Here is a 24,113-nt window from a genome sequence, read left to right on the forward strand (position 1 = left end):
AGACATGGAGTCCTCACACACGCATGTCAGCTCACACCAAGGCTATCACACACACAGATATGGAGTCCTCACACATGTGTGTCACTTCACACCAAGGCTATCACACAGACATGGAGTCCTCACACACGCGTGTCAGCTCACACCAAGATTCACACATGGTCGTAGGGTGCTGACCGTCATATGCCCCTCCATGCCTGCTGCCATGTCCTTGGACCTGGGGTCCTGGGGAGCCTAGTTAGACCCTCTCACCCCCCCACCTGGCCCAGTCTCAGGGTGGATGGAGACTGAGGTTGCTTCCCTGGGAATGCCGGGTGGTGCCCAGAAAGAAACCTACCTGCCAGCCCATCTGCTGCCCCTCACTGGCCCAGGTGGGCCACAGGGGCCAGTGCCCTATTCTCTATGGCCTAGTCCTGTCCCCTGCCCCCTTCCCAGCCTCCAAAGCCCTAGTCACCCCGCCCTGCCATGGACACCTAGGAGACCCAGGGGAGTGAGTGGTGGGCAGAGGCCCGGTGGCCTCGACCCCTCCAGCAAGAACCAGAGCTACTGAGGACTCACCTCAGGGCCTGGAAGTGCCAGGGCCTGGAAGTGCCAGGCTAGAGCCAACCCTGGTCCCAGGTGCTGGGGACCTACTTCATACTTTAAAAAATTCATTCATTTATTCATTTGAAAGGCAGCAAGAGAGAGAGAGAGAGGCCCTTCCCTCAGCTGGCTCACTGCTGAGTGGACTGGCCACTCTCAGGGGACATAGGCATTACGGATCCTTCCCTCACGTCCATGGTCTCCCAGCTCAGCCCCCGGCAGGTCCAGGGAGCCCAGGACAGGCCGGCAGATGGGGACTCCAAGCCCAGGAACAACCCAGCTTGGTGGATTCCACTGCGAGCCTCAGAACCTCCGTGGAGGCACTGCACCATATCCAGTGCTGGGACCCGGAGCTCTGCAGCAGGAGGGCGTCCCTTCCACCTCAGGGACCCTCACACTGTAGGCGCTAGCATTACCCTGTTTCACGGGTGGGGCTGGGGCTGGCCTGTGGCCCCCTCCCCACCCCTCAGGTCTCAGCCCAGATTTTTGTCTTCCACTTACATGTCTGCAAGCACCTCTGCTTGTGGGGTTCTGGTGGCGGGGAGCCTCGGGCTGTGGTGGGAGCCCCGGTGCAGAGTCCCCACTCTGTCCCAGGGTTCTGGAAGAGCCACACCACAGGGGAACCCTGGACCCTACTCCATGTGTGGAGGGCGACTGAGGCCTAGGCAGAGCAAGGGGCTCATGAGGGGCACAGCCTGGCAGCGAGGACGGACCTGAGCCCACCTTGGGGATACCCAAGACCTGGCCCTAACTGCAGCTACGCAGCAGCCACCCCGGGAGAGGCGGGGGCCCGTGGGCGTGCCGTGCGTGTCCCTGGCATTTTGGTGGGGTGAGATAAGGGCAAGCCGAGCCGAGCGAGCAGGCAGATAGATACGGGCGATAGTGCTCGGCTGCCGCGCGGCGTCTCTCGGCCTCTTTATCGCCGTTCCCTTTTCTTCCCTCCTTCCCGAGCCGAGGAAGGGCGGAGTGCACCCCCCACCCAGTGCCAGACACAGAGCAAGGCCCCACCCACCTCTCCCACGTTCCACCTCGTCCACCCCTCGCCCCGGACTGCAGGGTCATGTGCTGGGGGCTCGGGGGCTAGGACACGAGCCCAGGCCTCTGTCCTCAGGGTGGGGACAGTCAGGGGCTGGAGACAGCCCAGGGATGGGTGGCTGGTCGGGGCTCCCTGCTCACTCCATGCCCTCCACTGGGGAGACCCAGGCACTGTGCAAGGGGCCGATCCCAGGGCTTGGGTGAGCCCTGCAGCACCCCTGGGGACACAAGACAGGACAGACCCCAGTCCCGCCCCCATGAGCTTGGAAACCCCAGGATCCCTGAGCTCTGAGCTGCATTCAAGCGTGTGGATCCCTGGGGAGCTTCAAGTGTCCCCAAGAGCAACAAGGCCACAGGTGCCCTCCCAGGGCTGCCGCTCTGCTCCGTGCTTGGTCCCAACCCAAGGGTCCTGGAGAAGCTCCTCCATGCAGAAGGGGAAGCTCACAGAGCCGCAGGCAGCACAGACCCCTGCACGGCTGGGGCCTCTCAGAAGGCTCCGCCCCTTCCCTGTGGCAGCAGAGCTGTCCGTCAGTCAGCGGGAGGATTAGCCATAGGCAGGCCCTAATCGCCATCATCGCGCCATCAGCGCCACATCTCGGATCAGCTCAAGGAGGCGGCTTTATCCAGACAGACATGCGACGGTACCCAAGGCCCACCTGGGGCCGAATGGCACATGGCCATTCGAATGGCACACGGTACCCTGGCTGCTCCTTCCCTGGCCAGCCGGTGGCCAGTGGCTCTGTCCCATCCCCCACTGCAGCATAGCCAGGTCCCACTCAAGGTACCAGAGCAACCCTGGCATGCAACTTCCTGCCCTGGGGTTTGCGTTCTCCGTATTGCTAAAGCAGTGTGCATTTGCAAGAGAGAGGACACACAGATGTTCCAGCTGCTGGTTCGCTGGTCAAATGCCTGCAGAGCCAGGGCTGGGCTAGGTCAAAATCAGGGGCTCCACTGGCTCTCGCCAAGGTCCAGCGCCATTACCACTGTCAGTGCATCAGAGGCAGGACTCGAGGCAGCAGAGCCAGGTCACGGGTACCCAGGGACGACACAGCTGTGGCCCCTGCGCTCAGCCCTGCTTCTGGCCTTAGCCACTGCCCGCCCCGCACAGGTGGCCCCCAATAGCAGCAGCTGAGTCCATGGCTTCTCTGGGGCATGTGGTGCCAGGGCCTCCCAGCCTGGCCCCTGGACATGGCCCCACACGGAGGCCTTGACAGAGTCAGGCCCTGGGCCGGGAGAGGCAGCCGAGGGCGCCCCTCTGGGGCCCCCTCCTCCCCGCCTTCCTCCCCACCTTCCTTTTCAAAAACATAATTTATCTGTGTATTATCGAGAAATCCAGACACTTTAATCAGTGAGCTATGAAGTCAGAATTTCCATTCTTATCTGCGGGAGGAGTGGAAGTGGAGGAGATAGCGGGAGGAATCCTGGTGGGGAATGTTAATGGGCAGGAGGCTGGGCCAGCGGCCACCACGACGCTGGCATCTCCTCCATTATCAAGGCCGTATCTCGCCAACCATCTGAGTGCGGTAATGGGGCCAGTTCAACTTTCCGAGTTATCACAGGAGCTGAAACCTGCGCCTGCCAGAGGCCCGGCCCGGAGACAGCGCCAGGAGGGACAGGGCAGAGTGCTCAGGAGGGGAAACTGAGGCCCAGGAAGTGGACAGGCTCCTTGCCCTTGGGAGGGGCTAATGTGCTCTGGGGACTGCAGGGCCGGGGTCTCACGTGAGGACCCCACGGCCACAGGGCTCTGTGGCCAACTCTGCCCGTGGACTCGCCTGTGGTCACACAGCCCCATGGCAGCCAAAGCCCCGGTCTCACCCATGAGTTCACCAGGCTCACAGCCACTCTCAGAGCTTCCCAGAGGTGTGAGGGCACGGTCACGGGGGCCAGGACTGTGGGGCAGCTGGGGGAAGCCCCAGGTGAGGCCGAGGGTCAGCACCCAGGGCCAAGAGCTCCACAGGGAGCAGGGGGCTGTGCAGTGAGGAAAGCTGGGGTGTGGCCGTCTGTCCTCCCGACCATGTCAAACGCCACAGGCTGCGCCCACGGAGGTCTCTGTCCCTGCACCGGGCAAGGGCCGCACCATGGCTCAGTTTCGCAGCGAGCAAATGGCCGGGGGAGGCCTGTGTCGGGCCTGGGCTGGCAGCCCCTCCCCACGACCATCCTGAGAGTCTGACAACAGAGGACCAGGAAGGGGCGACGGCTGTGAGCAAGGCTCCTGAGGCGTGCACCTCTTGGCCCTGGCCATCTCAGGGCTCCCAAGTGTCGCCGCCTGCTTGCTGGCCACTGCAGAGGTAGGAAGCCCAGGCCCAGGGAGGCCACAGCCGGTCAGCCTGGAGAGGCAGACAGAGGGGAGGGGCCTGCCTATCTGCCAAGGTCGGCAGCCACATTCCTGCCCCGGCTAGGGGCGGCGGTGGGGGGTGGGGTGGGGTGGGGGGACAGCTGTCTAGAGCTGCGGCTGCCGGGGGTGGGGAGGCTGGGCTTCCAGCGGAGCTGGTGGACAGGGTGGAGCAGACACTGCCCAGGACGCCCCAGCCTCGGATCAGGTGGACCTCAGCAACTCGGTGACCCTGGTAAACAGAGTCGCAGGGAAGGTGACGGCGGTGTGTGTGGCGGGCACAGCGCATGCAGTCTCAGGACAGGCTTGGGCAGGCAGGAAGCCACCAGGAGGGCCCAAGGAAGGGGCAGTGGTGACCATCCATGCTGGGGTTTGGCCAAGCACCCACGAGGCAGTCAGCGGCTCCCGGGGCCTCCTTTGGACTCAGCACCCGACACAGGGCCCAGGATGAGCTGTTGTTAACTGGCCGGCCTCAATGGCACATGAGCCATGGGAGCCATGTGCCTAGGGCCTCAGGAACCAGGCCAGGCTGCAGGGGCCTGCTCTGGCCTGCAGCAGCCACCGCCTGCCTGGGTGGTCTCCAGCTCAGCCTAGAACTCTCAGGCTCCGAGTGTGGGGGACCCGCTGGGAACAGGAGTCCTGAGGCCTTGTAGCCTCGCCCCCACACCCTGGTTCACGGCAACACCCACTGGGGTTGGGACAGCTCGTCACCCAGAGCCCAGGTCCACTGGCAGCAGGCACCTGTCAGCCCCTCCCCAGAGCAGGAAGGCCACCCAGATGCCAGGGGCTGGGCTGAGCCCGCCACCTTCCCCCGGCGTTACGAGTCCAGGGCGCTGAGCCCCTGGGGGCCCACTACTGCTGCCTCAGTCACAAGCAGGACTTGGTCCCGGCCCCCCGGGCACACGGAGGCAGAGGGAGGGCTGGCACACCTGACCTGCTCCCTGGGTGACGGCATTTTCCTCACCACTCTCCTGGCTGCTGCCCACAGACCCGAGGCCACTAAGCGGCAGTTAGGGTCCAAGCCTGTGTGGCTGAGGACAGCAGAGGCTGCGAAGCCCCACCCCAGGCGAGGGGAGCTCTCCTGGCTCCTGGGGGCCCCCACCCAGACTCCCTGTGGCCTGAGACGCCGGGAGAAGGGCTGCAGTGTGACTGAGGCCTCGGCAGTGGGCTCTGTGAAGTGGGGACAGGAGCCTCATGGTGGGCGATGCCTCCAGAGGAGGCCTGTGGGCCACAGATAGAGCGTTGGGAGTATTATTCACCAGCCCGCCAAGCCCGGAACGTCTGGTTGGCATAGAAACAGCAGATAAGGGGCACAATTAATGGCATTGCATTGCCTCCTCCTTTCTTCCCCAACTGACCCATTTAACTCCCCGAGGGCCTGGTGCCCCAGGGAGGGGCTGCCCAGCCAAGGGATGGCCCTGGGGTTGGGGAGGGAGCCGGTCAGCAAGGAGAATGGTGCTGTGGAGAGACCCCAGGGGGTCTACATATGCAAAGGCCCATTTCACAGATGTGGAGACCCGAGAGCTGAGGCCAGAAGCCTCCACTCTGCAGAGGCTGCGTCCCTTCTTGGGAGAGCAGCTCCACCTTCCTGTGTACAGCAGTGACCCCCCCAGGAAGGGTGCTGGTGGGCCTGAGGCTGGGGGTGGGCAGTAATGGCCACAGCCAGGTGCTGCCCAGGATCTGGGAGCGCAGCTGGGATGCCTGCCCTGGGCCCCATGGGTGGGGGGTGGGCCCCGTGGGTGGGGGGTGGGCCGCTGGAAGCCGGTGGCTGCCTTGGATGCTCAGCTGAATTAGTCATCTTGTGGCTACCAATAATTTGTTTAATCAAACTCTGAGAATGTGTGAAAAACACCTTCCTCTCGAAGGGAGCGACTGCTATGGCAGGACGGGAGGGGCCGGCAAGTCCCTGGATGCCCCCGGAAGCCCCGTCCAGCGGGCCCTGAGCTCCATACAGCTCTGGCAGACTTGCAAACCCATTTCACAGATAGGCAAACTAAGCCCCCCTCACTTTCCAGCCCTCACCCCCCCAGTGTGGTCTGCAGTCCTCTGGGCAGTGTCGCGTGCCCGAGGCTCCCTCCCCTGTGAGCAAGCGAAGGGGTGCACAGAGACCCCTGGCTGGGGCCTGCTTGCAGAGCCCAGCACACCCACGGCAGCTGCCCAAGCAAGCCACCTTGGGTGCTGGTTGTTTTCCTTCAAGAAAACTCCAAGTGGGTCACAACTGATGCTGGCCCAGGACCCAGGACCCAGGACCCAGTGGGAAGGACGCCCTGTCCTGCCCCAGGTGACCGGGGGCAGACATCTATCAGGATCAGCCGTGTCCTGCCCTCCCCCCTTCCTGGCCAGCCAAAGTCAGTTTTCTTTCATTTTGACGGACTGTACCACCCCAGGCAGGGGGGAGGGCCAACTTCTTGGCAACTCAGAGTGTTGGAGTGGGGGGAGCTTCCTCACTGTGCTGCTTCCCGCCTCGCCTGGCCAGGGCCGAGCCCCCCCATCCCCTCACCTTGTTGCCTCCAACCCTGTTGGGCCTGCTGGACACAGATAAGGCAGCTTATCACTCTTGGCGATCGCCATCGGGCAGGCGGACTGGCCTGTGCTTATCTGAGCTCACATCGCCTGGGAGGGAGGAAGGGCCAGCGGGCTGGGGGCGCCGGGGTCCGGGCTGCACCCTGCTGGCCAGCAGCCTATCGCCAGCCATCTGGCCGGCCAAGGCCGCGCTCCCGCCTTGCCTCCCCCTGCTCCCACGTTTGAAGTTAATAAATGGAAGCGCCTATCACCACCTCCATCGCTGGCGCCTTATCAGCACGGCACATCTATCTGCCGCGGAACAAAAGGCGCAGGAGGCGCGGGCAGCTGCGCCCGGCCTGGACGGGGGCGCGGGGGGCGCGGGTCGCAGGTGAGGCCCCGCAGGGCGCAGCAGCCAGGGCAGAGGGCGGCGGCGGCGCCGGGTGACAATCAGCGCTGGCATCTTAACGCGTCGGGATCTGCCGGGGAGGAGGCGCCCCGGGCCGCGCGCAGGGAGGGTCCCGGTCCCCTCCCCTCCCCGTCCCCAGCGCCAGCAGCTCGGCGACCGGCCCCGCCCCGGCGGCTTTATCGGCTCTGGCGATCGGTTCCCAACCTGCGATCTCCCTGCCCGCGTTATCTGCATTTCTCATCGGCCCAGACGCACGAGAACAGACCCGGACAGAGGCGCCCGGGGGAGGAGGGGACAGAAATCAGAGAAGCCCGGCCCTCAGGACTCGGGCTGCTTCGGGACTCGCGGCGACTTTGGGAGCGCAGGTCCTGCCAAGCAGCGGCCAGGGGAACCCGGACGCCGGCCTCAGCCGCCCTGCGCGACCACCCCCGGCGCAGTGCCCAGGCGCCAGGCGGAGCAAGCCCCGCGCCCAGGTCCCCGCCCAGGAGGCGCGAAGTTGTCCTGGCGCAGTCCAGCGCCCCCCGAGCGCAGGGCGCCCTGGCACGGGGTGGCCGACCAGGGGCGAGGGGCTGCCTCCGCGGGCTCCGCGGCAAACTCCGGCGGACTCGGGGCTGGGACCCTGCGCGGGAGGACCTCGCCGAGGCCCCCGGACCCCCCTGCGGACACAAAGGCCGGGAGAGCCGAGCGCCAGATAGGATCACAATTTCTGCCCGTCCCGACGGAGCGATCTTATCGGGCCGAGCCGCGCAGAGCGGAATATTTTAAACTTTATCGGGGCCGCGCTATCGCGCACCATCGCGGTGCGGCCCGGGCCCCGCGCCGCCCCCGTCCCGAGGCCGCGCCGCCCCCGTCCCGAGGCCGCGCCGCCCCCGTCCCGAGGCCGCGCCGCGGACTCACGCTTGATCTGCCGGGGGTTGCTCTGTTTCCTCCTGGACATGTCTCCGGCGCCGCGCGCCTCCCGAGGCCGCCTCTAGCCCCGAGCGGGCGGCGGCGGCGGGGCGGCCGCGGGGCGGCTCATGCCCCCGGCCCCGGGCTGCGCCCTCCGCGGACGGGGCTGTCGGCAGGCCGGCCGGTCCTCGGCTCTTCTCCACGGAGCCTGCGGGCGCCCAGCGGCAGAGCCGGCGGCCGCGGCCACGGCGAGGGCGGACCGGGCAGGAGCGCCCGCGTCTCGGGCCGCCGCGCCTCTGGCCCCGCCCCGGGCCCGCCCCCGCCCCGCCAGGCCCCGCCCCCGGAGCGCCCCGCCAGTCCAGCCCCCGGCCAGGCCCCGCCCCCGGAGCTCCCCGCCAGTCCAGCCCCCGGCCAGGCCCCGCCCCAGCCAGGCCCCGCCCCCGGATCTCCCAGCCAGTCCAGCCCCCGGCCCGCCCCGCCCCAGCCAGGCCCCGCCCCCGGATCTTCCAGCCAGTCCAGCCCCCGGCCAGGCCCCGCCCCCAACCAGCCCCGTTCCCCGCTCTCCCAGCCAGACCCCGCCCCCAGCCAGGCCCCGCCCCAGCTAGGTCTCGCCCCCAACCAGCCCCACCCTCGGATTTCCCAGCCAGCCCCGTCCCAGCCAGGCCCTGCCCCCAGCCAGGTCCCGCCCCCGGCGCAGACCCACCTCTGGCTCCAGGCCCCGCCCCCACCAGACTTTACCTCTCTTAACTCTTAACTCTCTTAACTCGGTTCTTGACCTGACGGGGCGCCTCCCCTCTCTGGCTCCACCCTCCCCTCCGCGCGCCGAGTCTCCCCGCGCCGGCCTCCAGGATCCCCTCAGCGCCTTGGCCCCGCCCCCGGTGGCTCGGCCCTCACGCTCTGGTACCACCCCTTCCGGTTCCGCCTTTACCATCCGGCCCCTCCCTCACGGCGCCCCGCCCTCGGGCCCCGCCCATCAAAGCTCCTCCCCACCGACTCCTCCCTCAGCTGGTCCCGCCCATCAAGCACTCTTCTCCACGGCGCCCCGCCCCCTCCGCTGCCCCGCCCAGTCCTAGCTCCTCCTCCGCTGGCCCCTCCCCTCCCCTGGCCCCGCCCACGCCGAGCTCCTCAGGCCTCCCTTCTCCTCAGGCCCCCGTCTCCTCAGCCTTTTCTCCGCCTGCTGGCACTGGGCGCCCTAGTCAGTCCCGCAGCTCCGCCCCTCCGTCCCGGGGCCGCGGCCTTGCCCAGGAGCCACCGGCAGTCCCCGACACCTGCCAGGAGGCCGTGGGGTGCGGAGCAGGCTCTGGCCAGGCCGTGGAGGGGTGTCCATGTGTCCGGGGCCCACGGAGGCCTGGGTCTTTCCTCCCCAGCAGAGGGGTGCCCTTGTTCCTGGGGTCCCAGAGCTTCCACCAGCCCCGCGTCTGACCCTGCAGCTGCCCTGCTGTCCACTGCGTGCCACCGTTTCCTTGCGTATCTGTCCCTCGAGCATGTCTGTCCCCACCAGGCTTGTGGAAACAGAAGGCCCTGACCCTGCAGCTGGCCATCGCTCACCCTGTGCACCTGCTGGCTATGCCATCTGGAATTGTCTGACTGATGTCTGTCCGAGCCGCAGGAGGGGCCGAGGGCCCTGGGTACCATGACGCCTGGGTCACCCAGCGGCCTGTCGCCCAGGATCGGCTGCATACTGGGTGGGAAGACAGTCCACACACCACAAATAACAGGATGGGGACCCGCATTCCGTATGGCCGCAGGTTCGAGTCCCAGTCGCTCCACTGCCCATCCAGCTCCCTGGTAATGGACCTGGGAGTGATGGCCCAGGAAGTTGGGTCCTTGCACCCATGTGGGGGACCCAGACGGAGCCCCAGGCTCATCCCTGGAGGAATGAGCCAGTAGGAGCTCTTGCTCACTCACTCGCTCACTCTCACAAAGACACAGTGTTCCTCCAGGGAAAGAAGGCAGCTGGTGCAGAGCCGCAGGACTGCACTGTGGGCACAAGGCCCACAGACCTGACAAGGGCACCTGGCCTCTGCAGGCACTCCCCCACCCCAGCATGCCTACCAGTCCACTCCGACTCCCATTTTGGTCACCTGTCACCCTGGTTACGTCCCCTGCCAGACAGGAGCCAGCAGGGTGTGTCCAGCCAGCAGAGGACTGTCCGGCCCTGTGCTGCTGCATGGCTAAGTGCTGAGCGGGGCCTTGGGGAGCACGCTGCCCTCCCGCTGCCCAGCCTGGCAGGACTCCGCTGCTCACCCCCGGAACCTGCCCGCAGCTGCCAGTCATCGCAGCCCTGGGGCCGCCAGGCAGCTGAGCCGGGGCCTTTGCTGACTTGTCAGTGAGGGCTCCATCGAGGGTTTAATTAACTTCCTGTTTCTGGGGGGATAATGTGACCCCACCGGCAGGTCACCCGGCAGCAGGGATGTCAACAAGAATTAACTTGGGGTGGAAGCCACGCAGGGGGCCCAGTGCCCTGCAGAGGGAGCTCAGAGAGACGGGGACAGCGAGGGGGTGGCAAATGCCGGAGGCACGCGTGGCGTGTCCATCTGCTGCTGGGCGGCCTGGCCCTGCACAGCACTGGGCTCGGGCTCAGCACGGCAGCTGCCTTACTCCCCCCCCCCCCACCGAAGCCGCCTGCCCTCTCGGAGGCCACGAGCAGCTCAAGGCGGAAACAGCACGTGGCCACACAGCTGCTGTGCCAGCTTTAAGTTGGGTCCCTTGGCCATCATGGGAAGGGGTGCGAGGTGCAGCCCTGCCACAGAAGCTGCCCCAAACGGCAACAGCCTGGTTCTGAGGGGGGCACCCCACACTGCACCAACGCTACGCCTGCCAGGGCTGTGGGGTGAGGGCCCTGTAAGCCATGGGGCGTGGGGCAGGGTGCTGTCACATGGCTGCAGGTGACTGGGCAGTTACAGCAGGCCTAGGGGCTAGGGCTGAGGGCTTTGTCCACGTCACAGGTCACAGGCCTTAGCGGACCTCACAGAAGTCCCCTCCCCTCGAGAGCGCCGCTGGAACCCGCGTGACAGCCAGGGAAACCAAAGCCGGGCCTGGCGAAGCAGGCCTGCAATGGATGATGCCAGGGTGCTGAGCTGAGATGCAGAGGGGTGCCAGGAGCCGGCTGGGGCAGCCTCAGCACTCCTCAGGCCTGGCCGGGACGAGGTCAGCAGCCACAGTGGGCGGTAGGCACCACTGTACTGCAGGAAAGGGGCTTGGCCTTGGCAGCCCGGCTGGTGGGCGAGGCGACAGCCACCCTGGGACCACAGTCACCCCCACCCCTCGCAGCACAGGGCATCCTCAGGCCTCGTGCCCATGGCTGCATTAAGGGACCGTTGGTGAATGCTTCATGACTGCCCACGATGACCCAGACGTCCCTGCCCTGTCCGACTCACCCCACATCCCCCAAGGAAGCCTGCATGGGGAGCCGTCATACCCCAGGCACCCGAGACCTGGTTTATCACACTTACCCTGGGTTGAGCAGGTATGTTGTATGAGGGACACCCAGTGTGGCTGAGACCTTGATGTAAGTTCATGTGTGTGCCCGCGTTGGTGTGTGGATGGCCCCGGGGGGGCTGCGCACCACGGAGTGTAATGGCCACTGCCACCCCACATCCTTGCGGACCGGGGGTGCCCTGGCTGGGCGAATGCTGCCACCTAGTGGTCAGGCAAGGGCCATCCCCGCCGCAGGTCGCCCAGACATACTGGGTGGATGGGGGTGCACCTGGAAACCTACCAGAGCCTTCCTTGGACATGGCTGACACCTGGGGGAAGGCGAGGGGATAGCATGGACAGGCACGTGGAGGGTGGGCACAGAGGCCTGAGGGAGGAGATCCACACCAAGGGGTGAGACCCCGGGAGCTTTGTTCCCCAGGAAGGCACTAGCACAGCGTGCCCACTCACATCCCCACCCTCCACGCGCAGGCCGGGCAGCCCTCCCTCGGCCTGTGGCAGCACAGTCTGGGCCCCAGGGAGGCTGGCCTGGTCCCCTGCACCCTCACACGGCCCAGCTGTTTCCTGACAGCTCCCTCCTCCCAGCTCTGCTCCCTGGGGCTCCCCCTCCCCCGTGGAGGCCTGGGACGTTTGGCGACCATCCCTACTGGGCGGCCGAGCCACAGGGGTCACAGGGGCGAGGTTCTGTGTGCCAGGGCCTCTCTGCTCAGGTCTGGGTTTCTTGTCTGAAAACAGGGTGCCTAGGAGATGGGACCCCAGTTGAGCCACATCATGGTGTAGCTGGGACTTGCACATTACCCTGGCACTGGTGTGTGGCACACGGCAGCCCTACAAGTGACACCCCGAGGACCAGGCCCCGGGGCTCGGGGGAGGGTGGACAGGCGGTGGACAGAGGGCACACAGGTGGTGTCTTCTGAGAAAATAGTGGGTGTGTATTTGAGAAGAGGAGTTGGCTGAGTTTTACAGTACGACCGAGCCCACCTCAGACACACGGGCCTTCCAGGGAGACGGGGTGGGGGCCAAACCTCGAAAAGACAGACTTGGACTTGAACATGGCACTTGAGAATTCCGAGGCAGGACAAGTCAGATCGCGTGGGACTTTGTCCCTGCTCCGTCAGACTGGAGACCCCGTAGCCTGTGGGCACCCGGCCACCATGGGGCGGCACCCCCTCAGCCCCTGCCCCCTGGCTGTGAGAGTCTGGCCGTGGCAGTGCTTCCTGGGGCCTCCCTCCTGGATCCTGTTTCCCTTTCCCCAATCAGCCCCCCCAGGTTAAAAACAACAGCAACCCCCCCCCTTCCCAGAAGCCTGTATTCACATTAAGACTCAGAAATAGCACCAGATTCAGAGGATGGCCGTGGAGGCCGGAGGGGACACTCTCACAGGGTCCGGAGGGAGCCCTGGACTCCCAGGGCCAGGGGTGCTGGCCATGCAGGTAGCGTGGTTGGGGCTGGGGGGACGGTCTGGCTCAGAAATGGCCCTTCTGAGAGATGAGTTCTCCGTTGTGCAGCAACAGCCGCCTGATCCCCAGGCAGCATGGGGCCCACAGGGCCGGGGCAGGCCGGGCTCTCCGGGGTCCCCATCCTGCCCCGGCCCAGTGGAGGACATCTCAGTCCTGCTCCCCCAAGGCGCACACCTCACTCTCCGGCCTCTCTCTTCAAGGGGATCTTGAAGTTTGTTGTTCGCTGGCCAAAGAGCTGGCTGAGGAGGTCGCTCTGGGAGGCAGCCGTCCGAGGCTGCCGGGGCTCGGCGGGCGCAGCCCTGAGGACGGCCCTGGCCCTCCTCGGGGACCCGACCTTGCCCAGCCTTCCCCTGCCGTGCAAGTGGCCGCTCCGGCCACCTGGGCTGGGCTCGAGGGGAAGCAAGCGGCTGGGGGCCGCCTGCTTGCGAGGGGCCCGGGCGGGTTTCTCAGGGCCAGTGGGGCCCCAGCTCAGCCCTGATGCCTGGCTCTTCCTCTTCTTCTCTCCCTTCTCCCTTCGGGGCCCCTCGGCGCTAGCGGAGGCAGCGGAGAACTTGTCCAGCGCAGGGATCTGGCCTGGACTGGGAGGTTTGCCTGGGGTGCTGGCTGTCTCACTCTGAAGCTGCCCGCTGGAGGGCTGGGGCTGGCTCCCACCCCCCGCCTTGAGGCCCAGGCGAGGGCCTGTACTGCTCCGGGAGCTGGGGCCGAGCTTGTCTTTGGGGGAGGGGAACTTCTCTCTGCCCTCTGTGCTCTGGGCCAGTTCTTGGGGTGCCGGGAGCCCCACAGCCTTGCTTGGATGTCCTGGGCACCTGGGCACCTTGTTTGGGGTGGGTGTCACTGGCCCATCCTTTGGTAAACTGCGGCAGCCCCCAGGCTTGGTGGCCCTGCTCCTGTGGCGGGGCTCCATGCCGGCCTCGGGCCCTGGGAAGTCCATGGCTGTCTGCTGCTCCTTCTGGGGCAGAGAGGGGTGTCCTGGAGAGTACCCAGGAGCACACTGGCCACGAGTGCCCACGGCCCTGCGTTTCCCTGAGAACACACGAGGAACCCTGTTCTCTGTGTCCGGCAGGGGCACAGACCCCTCCTGACCAACAGGCTGAGGGCTGCCTGGGGAGGCCACGCCCTCAGACCGCTCTGAACCTCGGTGGTCTGGTTCAAGGCCACCAGGTGAGGGTCGGGGTAGAGCAGGCAGGGGCTCCACTGGCACTACTGTGGGCTCCGGCCTTCCCTGGACTGGGAGGGCCCCCTCACTTGGGGTAGGGCCGCCCAGGGAGGGGGGTCTGTTCGCGCCCTCGGGCCGCGGCACCTTGCACCGTTTGCGGGCCGGTGCGCCCTCGGGAAGCCCAGGCCGCCTCACGCGGCGCAGGGCGATGGGCTGCTGGTCCAGTCTTAGGTGCTTGTCCACGTGGCGCTCCAACTGCTCCTTCTTGGCAAAGGTGTAGTTGCAGGAGCTGCAGACGAAGCACCGCTTGATGACCTGCAGGACGTCGGCGCACAGCTCACAGGTGTACAGCGGCGTGTGCTGCGGCTCACTGGCCGCGGGCTGGCCATGCGCCTCGCCCAGGTGGGCACGCAGCTGGCGCGGCTCGGGGTAGACGTACGGGCACCGCGGGCACAGGTAGACGCGCTGCGGGCTGTGCACCGCCAGGTGACGCTGCAGCTTGAAGGGCTTGGGGAACCGCTTCCCGCAGTGGTGGCAGTCGCGGGAGGGGTCCCTGCAGGGCGCGGCCTGCGGGAGCCGTTCCGTGCTCGTCCTGGGGGCCTTCCCGGCCGGGGCGGGGTTCCTGCAGGCCGCCGGGACGCCGCGTGCGTTCGAGGCATCCGCGCGCGCCTGGGACCGCGGCCTCTCGCCTGGTGTCTCTTCCCTGCCGGCGTCCTCTGGCACCGCAGGCGGTTCTGCGGCGCGCTCACTCCCATGGGGTCTGGCCGTGCGGCGGCCCGCCAGGCTGTGCAGGAGGCGCGTGACAGCGCGGTCCCCCAGGGCTGCCCGTGTCCGACCCTGGCGCGCGAAGCGCATGGCGTGCTCGCGCAGATGCTCGTTGTACATCCAGACGCCGGCCACCTCCTTCAGGCACATGCCGCAGACCCACGGTCCTGTCCTGCCCTGCACGTGCTTCTCCTGCAGATGCTCACGCAGCAGTTGCCGCGAGCCGAACCTGCGCTCCACGCACATGTAGCAGGTTGGGGGCGGCGCGGGGCTGTGGGTCAGCCGGTGCAGGTCGAGCGCGCGCAGACCGTGGAAGCGTTGGAAGCAGACCTTGCACTTGTAAGAGGCGCGCCTGCCCTTGGCAGGCCGCTCCCCGCCTGCCCCCAGAGCCTCTTCTGGCATGGACTTTGGGCTGGGCAGCGGCTCGGGGGAATTCGCTGCGGTCCTGGGCTCCACCGGACTCCTGCCCTGGGGAACCGCAGTGTCCTCACAGGGCACTGGGGCACACGGGTCTTGCGACTGGAACGGGTTGCTCAGCATCAGGAAGTCCAGGGCCTGCAGTGGTGGTGGCGGCAGGCTGGCATTGCCAGGAGGCTCGGGGTCCCAGCACTCCCTCTCGAGGCTGGGGGGCCCTGGGCTTGCAGCCCCGGGCTGGGAGGATAGCTCCTCAGTGGGGGCCTGCAGCACGGAGCTGCGCCAGGCCACAGGAACCATGCGCAGCTCCGGGATGGCTTCAAATGCATTGTTCTCCATGCTGTGGGCGTCCGCAGCCCACAGGCTGGGGCCAGGGCTCCAGGACTCTATACTGATGACGCTGTCCAGCAGGAAGGAGCCAGCCAGCCCCGGGGCTTCGTCATCCCACGGGTCCTCTGGGGCGAGGCAGAGGGAGCCGGAATCAGAGTCAGTGAGGTCTGTGGGCAGACGGACGCACGGCGGCACGACGCCTTCCGGCTCCACCACACTGCTTGGCTGCAGCTGCTGCCTGGCCTTCTCCAGGCGCTTGCCGTAGACCCGGCGGGTCTTCTTCCAAGCACGGCGGCCGCCCATGGGGAAGAGCTGGGCGAAGGAGTCCTCGTCATCATCCCACAGGCTGCCAGGCTTCCCCGGCCCCGGGTGGGGGTCACCCCCAGGCCCCTGTTGCTTCTCCTGGGCTTCTGGACTGTCCTGGACGCAGTCCGGGCTTTGTGCTGCGGGCTGGGGGCCGATGCCCAGCGCCCTGAGCCCCTTGGCTGAGGCTCCCTGGGGCCCAGGGGAGGTCTGCTGGGTCCTCCTGGCCCGGCTCCGCCCACCACCTGGTGATCTCACCCTGTGTCTTCCCTCTGCGTGCGGGACCCCTGGACCTGTCCCTGCTACGTCCTCTGTCACCCCGGGCCCCACATCGGTCTCTTGCTCTCCCTCCGGGGAAGGACAGTGGCCTGCAGAGGCCGTGTCCCTGGCACTTGCGGTGGACTGGTTCCAGTCGCATCTGTCTGAAGCCTCCATACCCACGGCCAAGACGGGAGGAGCGCTCCGGCCCCGGGGCCTTCTCTGGCTCGGCTTCCTGGCACTCCTCTTCAAGGCGCCCTGGCGGCTGGCAGGTGGGTCCCTGGACTCTCGGCCTTGCCCCTGGCCCTCCTTTTTCCTTTTCTCCACCTGTTTTGGGGCACACTTGTCCCTGTCTGGTTTGTTCGGTCCTGTGGGCTTTGAAGTCAAAGTTGTTGCATCCACTCCTTGTTCTGTCAGGCCTGGGGACTGTGGTTGCTTGTGGCGGGGAAGGCCTACTGTCTCAAGGCCCCCTGACCCACGCCTGGCCACCACCATCGACATCCCAGGAACTGGGGAGTGCTGGGCATCGGGCTGCCCCGCTGTGTGTCTTGGGTCCACCTTCGCGGGCACCTTGCGGCTTTTCCTCCTGGGGTGCTGGCCCTCCTGGGCTGCAGGCTCCAGCTGGGATGCAGCTGTTGGGGGCAGTCTGTGTTTCCTGGCTCTGTGCCGGCTCAGAGCTGGCCCTGAGCGGAAGGTGGCCTGGCAGGCTGAGCAGGTCACGGCCCCTGCCTCTGTCTCTGGGGTCCGGTCGCTCCATGGGCTCTTATCCAGGGCCTTGGCTTCTTTCTTAAAACCATGGGGCCTCTGCCTGCCCCCCCGGGGTTTCTGGTGGAGGAGCTTCCCCTGGCGTTGGGGAGACTTGGGTGTACAGTCACCAGTGGGGCTGCTGGAAGAGTTGCCCAGGCCCACAGCCACGGGCAAGTGTGGCCCCTCGCTGCCAGCTCCGGCCTCACCTTCCCAGAAGGTGGGATAGGTGGGCTCTACCACCACAGTCCGGGCCTCGCTGTGGCCATGGCAGGGGGCATCACTTTGGAGGCCTGGGCAGGGACCCGTGGGTGTTCCCTTGGGTTGGGGGTGTGGCAGGACTCCCCTGTCTGCCTCTGCCTGGCGGCTGGTGGTTGCGCTGGGCAGGCTGGCGGCCTTGAGGGGCACTCTGGGGGAGGCGGTGCCCCCTGGTGGAGGAGAGCCTCCTGATGGGTCTTTCCTGAAGTCCTCAGGCATGCTCAGTGTGCTGTCTTGTGGACTGTTCCTGTCACGGGCAGGGCTCGGGTCCCTGGGGAAACGCAGGGGACCACTGTGCTCTAGGAGGGGGCCACAGGGGCTAGCTGCTAGAGGTGGGGAAGCTTCGGGGGGTGTGGGGGCTTGGACGCAGCTGTCCCCTGCCAGAGGTGCCTGGGCACAGAAGGCTGGCAGGTGCTGGGGAGTGGCCAGCTCACCTGTGGGCACCGGGTACTCCTGGTCCAGGCACTCAAGGCTGCAGGCGGCCCAGGCTGGGCTCTTCCGGGTCCCCAGCAGCTGGAAGCTGGGACCCGGGCTGGCCGCCTGCCCTGGACTTCCGTCTTGAGGCTGGTTCTGAGTGTGAGCTGCTGACGAGACTGGCACCAAGGAATCTCCACCAGGGGAAGTGGGGTTTGGGGTGGCCCACAGCTCGTCCCACAGCTGGGCTACTGCCCTGCTTCCCCTGCCAGCTGCCCCAGCAGGCCCAGCCAGTGCTGTTACAGGGTCAACACTGCAGTTGAAGGGGCAATCTGGCCCCTCTGGGGTCTCCCAGGGGCCCGAGGGATTCTGGCTAGGGTGTCCATCAGCCTTTGGCCCCGGCCGGTGCCCGGCTGCTGCAGGGGCCATTGCTACCTGCACTGCATCCAGGGATTCCTGGGTGGGGCTCCGGGCCACACTCCCACCTGCCACACTGGCTCCTCCTTGCTTGGAGCTGTTCCCATGTGGGCTGTGCTGGTCAGCAGGGGACAGCCTCTGCGACTTCCAGATGCAGCCTTCATTCCCAGTTGTGCTGGTCCCCTGGAAGGGGCTGGAAGCTGGGTCCCAGGGTGACCCACCAGGGCCGGTGCTGGGCTCACAGGCAGGGCTGGGCATGGGGACAGACCCAGCTTCTTTGCCCTGGGGAGCAGTGGTCAGGGACTGGTTGCTCTCAAGGCCAGGTTCTTCTGTCCTCAGGTGCAGGAGTCGCGTGTCCTGGGGCCTTTGGGTTTTGCCTGCTGAGCGTCCTGGGGTGGCACCGGTGCGGCTGGGACCAAGAGGCGAGGGGGCATCCAGACTGCTGCTGCCTTTAGAGGCCAGGTGGGCAGGGGGACTGTGAAGCCCTTGCAGGCCAGGGCCGACATCGGCCTCTCTGGGCCCCAGGGTGCATTCTGTCCTGGGAGGAAGCCGCACGCTCTTGCTGTTCTTTTCTGGCCGGGTGTCTGGGGACAGTAGGAGTTCATGGCTGGGGCTGGCGCCGGGCAGGGGCTCCTGCAGGCAGACCTCACAGTTTGTGTCGACGTTGGAGACCCTGGTTCTTCGCTGTGAATTACAGCTGGCCCCTGGGGGACCTACCGGAGCCTCAGAAGCCAGGTCTGTGTGGGTGCCAGGTGCAAGCATCGCTTGGCCTGGACAGGGCCACACGGGGGGGCTCCCGAGAGCCCCTTCCCCAGAGTCCGGGCTGTCAGCAGCCAAGGGTGTGCCCTCCTGGGATGAGTTGGCCTGGCAGGGGGCCCCAGGGGAGGGTTGCTCTGGGCCCAGGGCTGCCCCCCGCTGGCTGGGGTCCGTGTGTGGGCCTTGGCCATGCTGCAGCTGGCTCTCCAGCTCGGTCACCAGGCGCCTGATCTCCAGCTCGTCTTCTGACAGGCTGCCTGCACTGGGCTCACTGTCCCTGCTGGGCCCTGGAGGCGGGCTGGGGGCCACTCTCCCCTCAGGGGCACCCTGGTGACTGGGGGCCTTTTCCCCGACGAGGTCAGGAAGCTGGTTGGGCAGGGTATCACACAGCAGCAGGAGTGGGTGGTGGCGCAGCGGCCCCATTGGGGGCCCTTCTGGCTGTGGGTCCCTGTGGGCAGAAAGGCCGCTGTAGATTGGCAGGGAGTCGAATCCATCCAGGGCTAACTCTGAAAAGAGGGAAGTGGACTCCAAGGTCAGCGGTGACTTGGGGTTGCTTAGGTCCACGTCACCTGCGCAAGGCGGCTCCTGTGCCAGTTCTGGCTCGCAGGCTCCAGTGTTTGTCATGGTGGTGGAACACGGCTCTTCCGGGAAGCAGCTGGCCGGGTCTTGGGGTGCTGGCCATGGCTCACTGGGGAGGCTGCTGTCGGTTGGGGGCCTTGGGTGGTCACCCTGAGCCCCCACGGAGCCTGTGGTCTGATGTGCGTGGTCACAGCCAGGGTTGGAGTTGCTGGCTATGGCCGTAGCGAGCCCCCGAGCAGGGGTGTCGCCTCTGTCCTGGGAGGCAGGGGCCGGCGGCCGAGGGCTGCAGCTGGCCACTGGCTGCTCTGGGTCTGGGCGTCTGGGGCTGTTCCTCATCTCCGGGGCTGCAGGGTGAGGAAGCCCGTCTGGGGAATCTGTGGTGTCAGGAGGCGACCCCTGGACAACTTCAGGCCTCTCGGCCTCCAGGGGCTCATCAGAGGTGGTGGTCCGGTCCGTGGGAACTTGCGGGGTGCAGCAGTGGGCCTCTTGATCCTCTGGGCTTTGTGGGGGGCTGTGAGTCCTGGGACCCTCTTCCCGCTGCACAGCCTCGGGTTTCTGCGGCTCCCCACCCTCGCTGGCACCCTTCGCCAGGTCTCCGTCCTTCCTCCTGAGGCCTCGCCGGGACTGGGGCCGGCCCCTGAGGCCGGAGCCATTCGGCGGCTGTTCGTCGTCGGACTGCTGGGCTGCGCGGCTGGGCTGCCGCCCGCTCCTCTGCTGCGTCACCTTGCGGATGAGCCCCTTGCTCCAGCCGCCATGGGCCCTGCGCCTCAAGTCCTTCCCGGGGGGCAGGCGGAGGCGTCGGGAGCTCCTGGTCTCCGGAGTTGTGTGGCTCTTGGGGGCCTGAGTCCTGAGGTCGCGGGGGTGAGCTGGGGGCCGGGCAGCCCTGTGGATCTTCCGCCGCCTCCTCCTCGGCCGTGGGCGGGCGACCCCCGCGTCTCCGCCGGCCGTGCCCGTGTCTTTCCGGAACAGCCGAAGCTGCTTTCCTCTTCTGTACGGCCTGACCAGGCCAGAGGCCAAGACCTCTATGGGCGCCAGGCCCAGGGAGCGGGTTTTGGGCCTGTTTGGGGGTGGGCAGCCCCTGTCCCCGGGGCAGGAGGCACCCGTGGCCGGGAGTGGGGGCTGAGCTCTGTGTTCTGTTGTCACCCCCACCCGGGACTTCGGGGCGTGCCCGGCCCCCACCCCTCTGGGGCCTGAAGGCTCCTCGTCGGCAAAAACGTCGATGAAGGTGCTGTCGATCTCAGGGGTGTCCGACTGGTACCCCATGCCGTTGAGCGCCTCGGTGATGAGGCTGTCCAGCTTGGCCTCGTCCTCCAGGTCCAGCTCCGGGCCAGGCAGGGCGAAGGGGGTGGCAGCCGGACTGGGTGGGAAGCTGGCCCGGAGGGGGTCCTCCCGGCCACTGCCCTGCGTCTCCCCGGTTAGCAAGAAGGGCATGGTCTTGGCATGGGGCGGGGAGCCTGTGTGCATGTCAGTGGATGCTCTGGGGGCGCCCGTGGGTGCGTGGAGTCCAGGGAGCGGCTGGGGGCCGTCCTTGGCCCTGGCCAGGGGGAGGCTGCAGAATGGCCGGTGGGCCAGGAAGGCGGCCAGGCTGCTGTAGTTACGGTCGCACTGTCTACATGTGAGTAGCACATCTAGTTGGTCCAGGCTGGCGCTGCTCAGTGGGAAGTGGTGGGCAGCGTAGGGAGGCGGCCCCTGGGGGAACGGGCCCTCAGCCCCCAGCCCGTCCGTGGCGAAGGCAAAGGCCTTGGCTGGCTCCGGCTGGTACTGGGTGGGCAGGGGGTGGGAGGTCTCTGGCGGCAGGAAGGGGCCGCCGGTTTCCTGGGGGTGAGGGTGGAAGAAAGCTGAGGGCCCCAGGGGTGCAGGCAGCTGGCCCTCCTCTGAGCTGGGGTTGGCAGGGCTGCTGGACGGTGGCGACAGGGACGAGCAAGTACTGCTGCCAGCTGTCTGGGTGGCCGGTGAGGGCAGGGGGGACTCAGCGGGAGATGCTCCCACCACCCTGGGTGGGGGTAGGCCAGGAGTCCCACAGGGAGAGACCTGGGGCTGAGTCCCCCCAAAGAACAGGGGCTGGGCTCCGGGGTCCTTGGGCCTGCTGTAGGTGAACAGCCCTGGGGAGCCGCCCACCAGCTTCTCCCCAGATCCTGGCGTCTGGCTCACAGTGCCTGGGGTGTCCTGGCTGCCCCCCTGCCACTTGGGCCCCACCCCAGGGAATGGCAGCCGGCTCAGCACCTCCAGTTGGTGGGGGCTGGGGCTGGGGGTCGGGAGTGGCTGGGACCAGGGCATGGAGGGGCTCTGGGGAAGGCAGAGCCCCTGGCCTGAGCCTGGCTGACCTCTGAAGAGGGTGCTCCTGGCTGCGGCTGGGGGAGCCAGGGTAGGTGTGGGGTAAGGGCCTGTGGGGGGGTCCCACAGCTGGGGTAGTGTGGCAGGTGGGGGACCTGAGACAGCCAGCTCGCCATCCAGAGGCCCCGGGCTGCTGCCCACGCTGCCGGCCGTGTATGCCTGCCCTAGAAAGTGGCCCTGGGGCCGGGGCTCCGGGGGTCTCCTGGGGCTCCCCAGAGTACTGTGAGCTGAGGGGGGTCTTTCAGGAAGCACCTTGGTCAGGCTCTTGTGCAAGCCCTCAGGGAAGGGGCCTTGGGTCCCGTGAGCAGTACCGGGTGGGGAGAGCACAGCCCGCAGGTCGCTGGGTGGGTAGCAGGGCAGCGTGTAGGCCGGGCTGGAGCCCACGGCCTCCTGCGGCCACAGCGCCGGCGGCTGGAAGGGGAACCCACGTGCCCTGTTGCTGTACTCGCGCCTAGCAGTGTCCGTGGGGAGGGGGTAGGGGAAGGGAACTGGCCCGGGGCTGCCAGGCCTGCTGCTTTCCGGAAAGGTCTCCCGCTCTGAAGTGGGGACCCCAAAATTAGCACCTGGGAAGTTGCTGTCAGCAACGGGAGGCCAGGGGGTGGCCTGGCTGACCTGGAAGTTGGGGTAGGAGGCCGGTTGGCTGGGGCTGGCGCTGCGGCTCTGGGGTGCCTGCAGGCCCGGGGGCCCTGGGGGCGCGTCAGGCGAGGTAAAGGCCAGGGTGCTCTCCTGGCAGCACCTTGAGAAGCTCAGGACTTCGGGGCTGGGCCTGAGGGGTGCCCCGGGTCCTGGGCCCTGGGGGGCCTCAGTCTGGGGGCCCTCCTGGCTCTCATCCAAGCTGTAGGGCTGTGGGGGGCTGCCGTCTGCCTTACCCACTGGCTGCATGTGAGCCTGGCAGTGGCCCCTCTTTGGTGGGACCTGGGGGCTGTCCCCTTTCCCGAGGGGGCTGCCCAGGGCCTGGGGTCTGTGGGGCAGCCCCTTGGGCTCTAGCTCCCCAGCTTGGGTCCTGCTGGCCGTGGCAGGGTCCTCGTGGGGGAGCCTGAAGGGGCGCCCCAGGCAGCCGGCAGCGTGGCAGGACAGATCTCTGGTCATGGCTGGGGGTGGCGCTTCGCAGGGCTGCTCTCCAGGCATGGCCCCTCCGACCTGGGCACTAGGAGAGTGCAGTGGTCTGAGGGACGCCCTGCTGAGTGGGCTGGGTGGCCATCCTCACCCTTCGGGGAGCCCAGGAGAGCCTGTCTTCGTGGTCTGAACGGGGACCTGCAAGGCAAGGGCAGCCATGAGTGAGGGGCTGCAGGCATGGGGGTACCCCCTGGCAAGGAGCCTCCCCAACAGGCTGTGTGGCTGCAGGGCTGGGGCAGAGGCAGCTGGGGTGGCCCTCATGGGAGCCCGTCAGGAAGGGGGGTGGCCTCACGCCAGACAGCCTCACTGTGGGATCACACAGGATGGCCTCAGACACACAAGAAGGGGTGCCCGGTTCCTTCCCAACCATACCACCTTTGCCTTCACTCTGGCCCCAGCTGCCTGCATATCCTGTTTGCAGGCTGGGGCGGCCCAAGGGCTCCGGATGGATGCAGTTCCAATGCCGGCCACGTGACGGCGCCACCTTGCTCCTCCCTGGCAGAGTCAGGGTGGTGCCAGGGGGTCTCCTCCCTCCATCTGAGCCCCCCTGCCTCAGAGCAAGGAGTGGTGGGAAACATTTTCCATGGCAGTGAACATAGTCCCCACGCTGGCATCATGGTGCCCCTGACACGTGGCCGGTGGGCCTTCCCAGGAGGGGCCGGGCTGTGGGACTGGGAGTGGCAAGCAGCCAGGGCCTCTCTGATAGGGAGAGGGCAGCCAGGGCTGGGAGCCCCCAGCCAAAAGGCTGAGGGGGTAGTTGTGCGGGGCTTGGGCTCGGCCCCCAGCCCAGCAGGGGCCCCAGAAAGGACTCCTGCAAGAGGTTGGCCGGGAAACAGCTGTGCAGGGGCACCTGGGGCCGAGGGGGCGGTAACCAGCCCTGTGCCAGCTGCCCTGCTACATACCTGGGGAGTGGGGGCCCCTGGGCCTGGTCAGGGCACGGCTTCCAAAGCAGGGAGGGCCTCGAGGCTGCAGAGGAAGCACAAGCAGCGGGTCAGAGCCAGCACAGCCGGGGCCAGAGCCGCTGCTCATGACAGCAAACAGCCCGTGCCCCTGAGTGGATGGTAGCGCAGGCCAGTAGGTAGCCTGGCCACCCCAGCCACTCCTACCCTATTCCTCCCGGGGTGCGGTGGGGTATGGAACTGCTCAGGGGGCACCTCTGGGTATAGCTGCCAGGGCTCCAGGATGGCAAGGCCCCATGGTGTCCATGCTTCTCCCCAAACACCGGCCACGGCAGGTGCAGTTTGGCTGCCAGGATGGCATGGGCAAGGGGCCTGTCCTTAGCCCTAGCTGTACCCAACTCAGCTTTTGGAGGGAGCCGGCTGTTCCCTGCTTCAGATGCCAAAGGGCACCTCACTCCTGGTCACCAGGACCCTGTCCACTCACTACCCAGTCCCTTACCCTTCACTCTCTCTGCCTCAGGCCAGGCTCTGCACCACAGCTGGCTGCAGATGGGGGAGTGAGAAGCGCAGCGGGAACAGGGGCACGGAGGCCCCACTCAGCCCGGCTGCCTGGCCTGTGGGTCCCAGCTCTCCTCAGCCCCATGCTGGTCCGCAGCACCCCAAGGTGCTCGCCAGGGGCAGCATTGGCTTGGTTCTTGGGCCCTCCTCCAGCTCGCTCTTGGCCAAG

General features: G+C 67.1%; 2 protein-coding genes across 2 annotated transcripts in view; both read right to left on the bottom strand.

Annotated features, from left to right (window-relative positions):
• ZFPM1 (zinc finger protein, FOG family member 1) overlaps positions 1-7,848 on the bottom strand; it is a 34,076-nt gene extending 26,228 nt beyond the window's left edge. The window contains exon 1 of the mRNA XM_040982247.1: positions 7,755-7,848. Coding sequence (XP_040838181.1) covers positions 7,755-7,794 — 40 coding nt within the window. The 5' untranslated portion in view covers positions 7,795-7,848. The remainder of the gene's footprint in view (positions 1-7,754) is intronic.
• Positions 7,849-12,818: 4,970 nt separating this feature from the next.
• ZNF469 (zinc finger protein 469) lies at positions 12,819-22,499 on the bottom strand. Its single transcript, XM_040982148.1, has one exon. It carries the CDS (start codon positions 22,497-22,499, stop codon positions 12,819-12,821), a length of 9,681 nt encoding a protein of 3,226 aa, XP_040838082.1.
• Positions 22,500-24,113: the final 1,614 nt, after the last annotated feature.

The sequence above is a fragment of the Ochotona curzoniae genome, unplaced genomic scaffold, assembly GCF_017591425.1.
Source record: "Ochotona curzoniae isolate NIBS_2020 unplaced genomic scaffold, NIBS_Ocur_1.0 contig_3622, whole genome shotgun sequence".
NCBI lineage: Eukaryota > Metazoa > Chordata > Mammalia > Lagomorpha > Ochotonidae > Ochotona > Ochotona curzoniae.

Bases quoted from the DNA above. Each gene is read 5' to 3' on its own strand.
- ZNF469 (XM_040982148.1), bottom strand. From the start codon at position 22,499: ATGCCTGGAGAGCAGCCCTGCGAAGCGCCACCCCCAGCCATGACCAGA.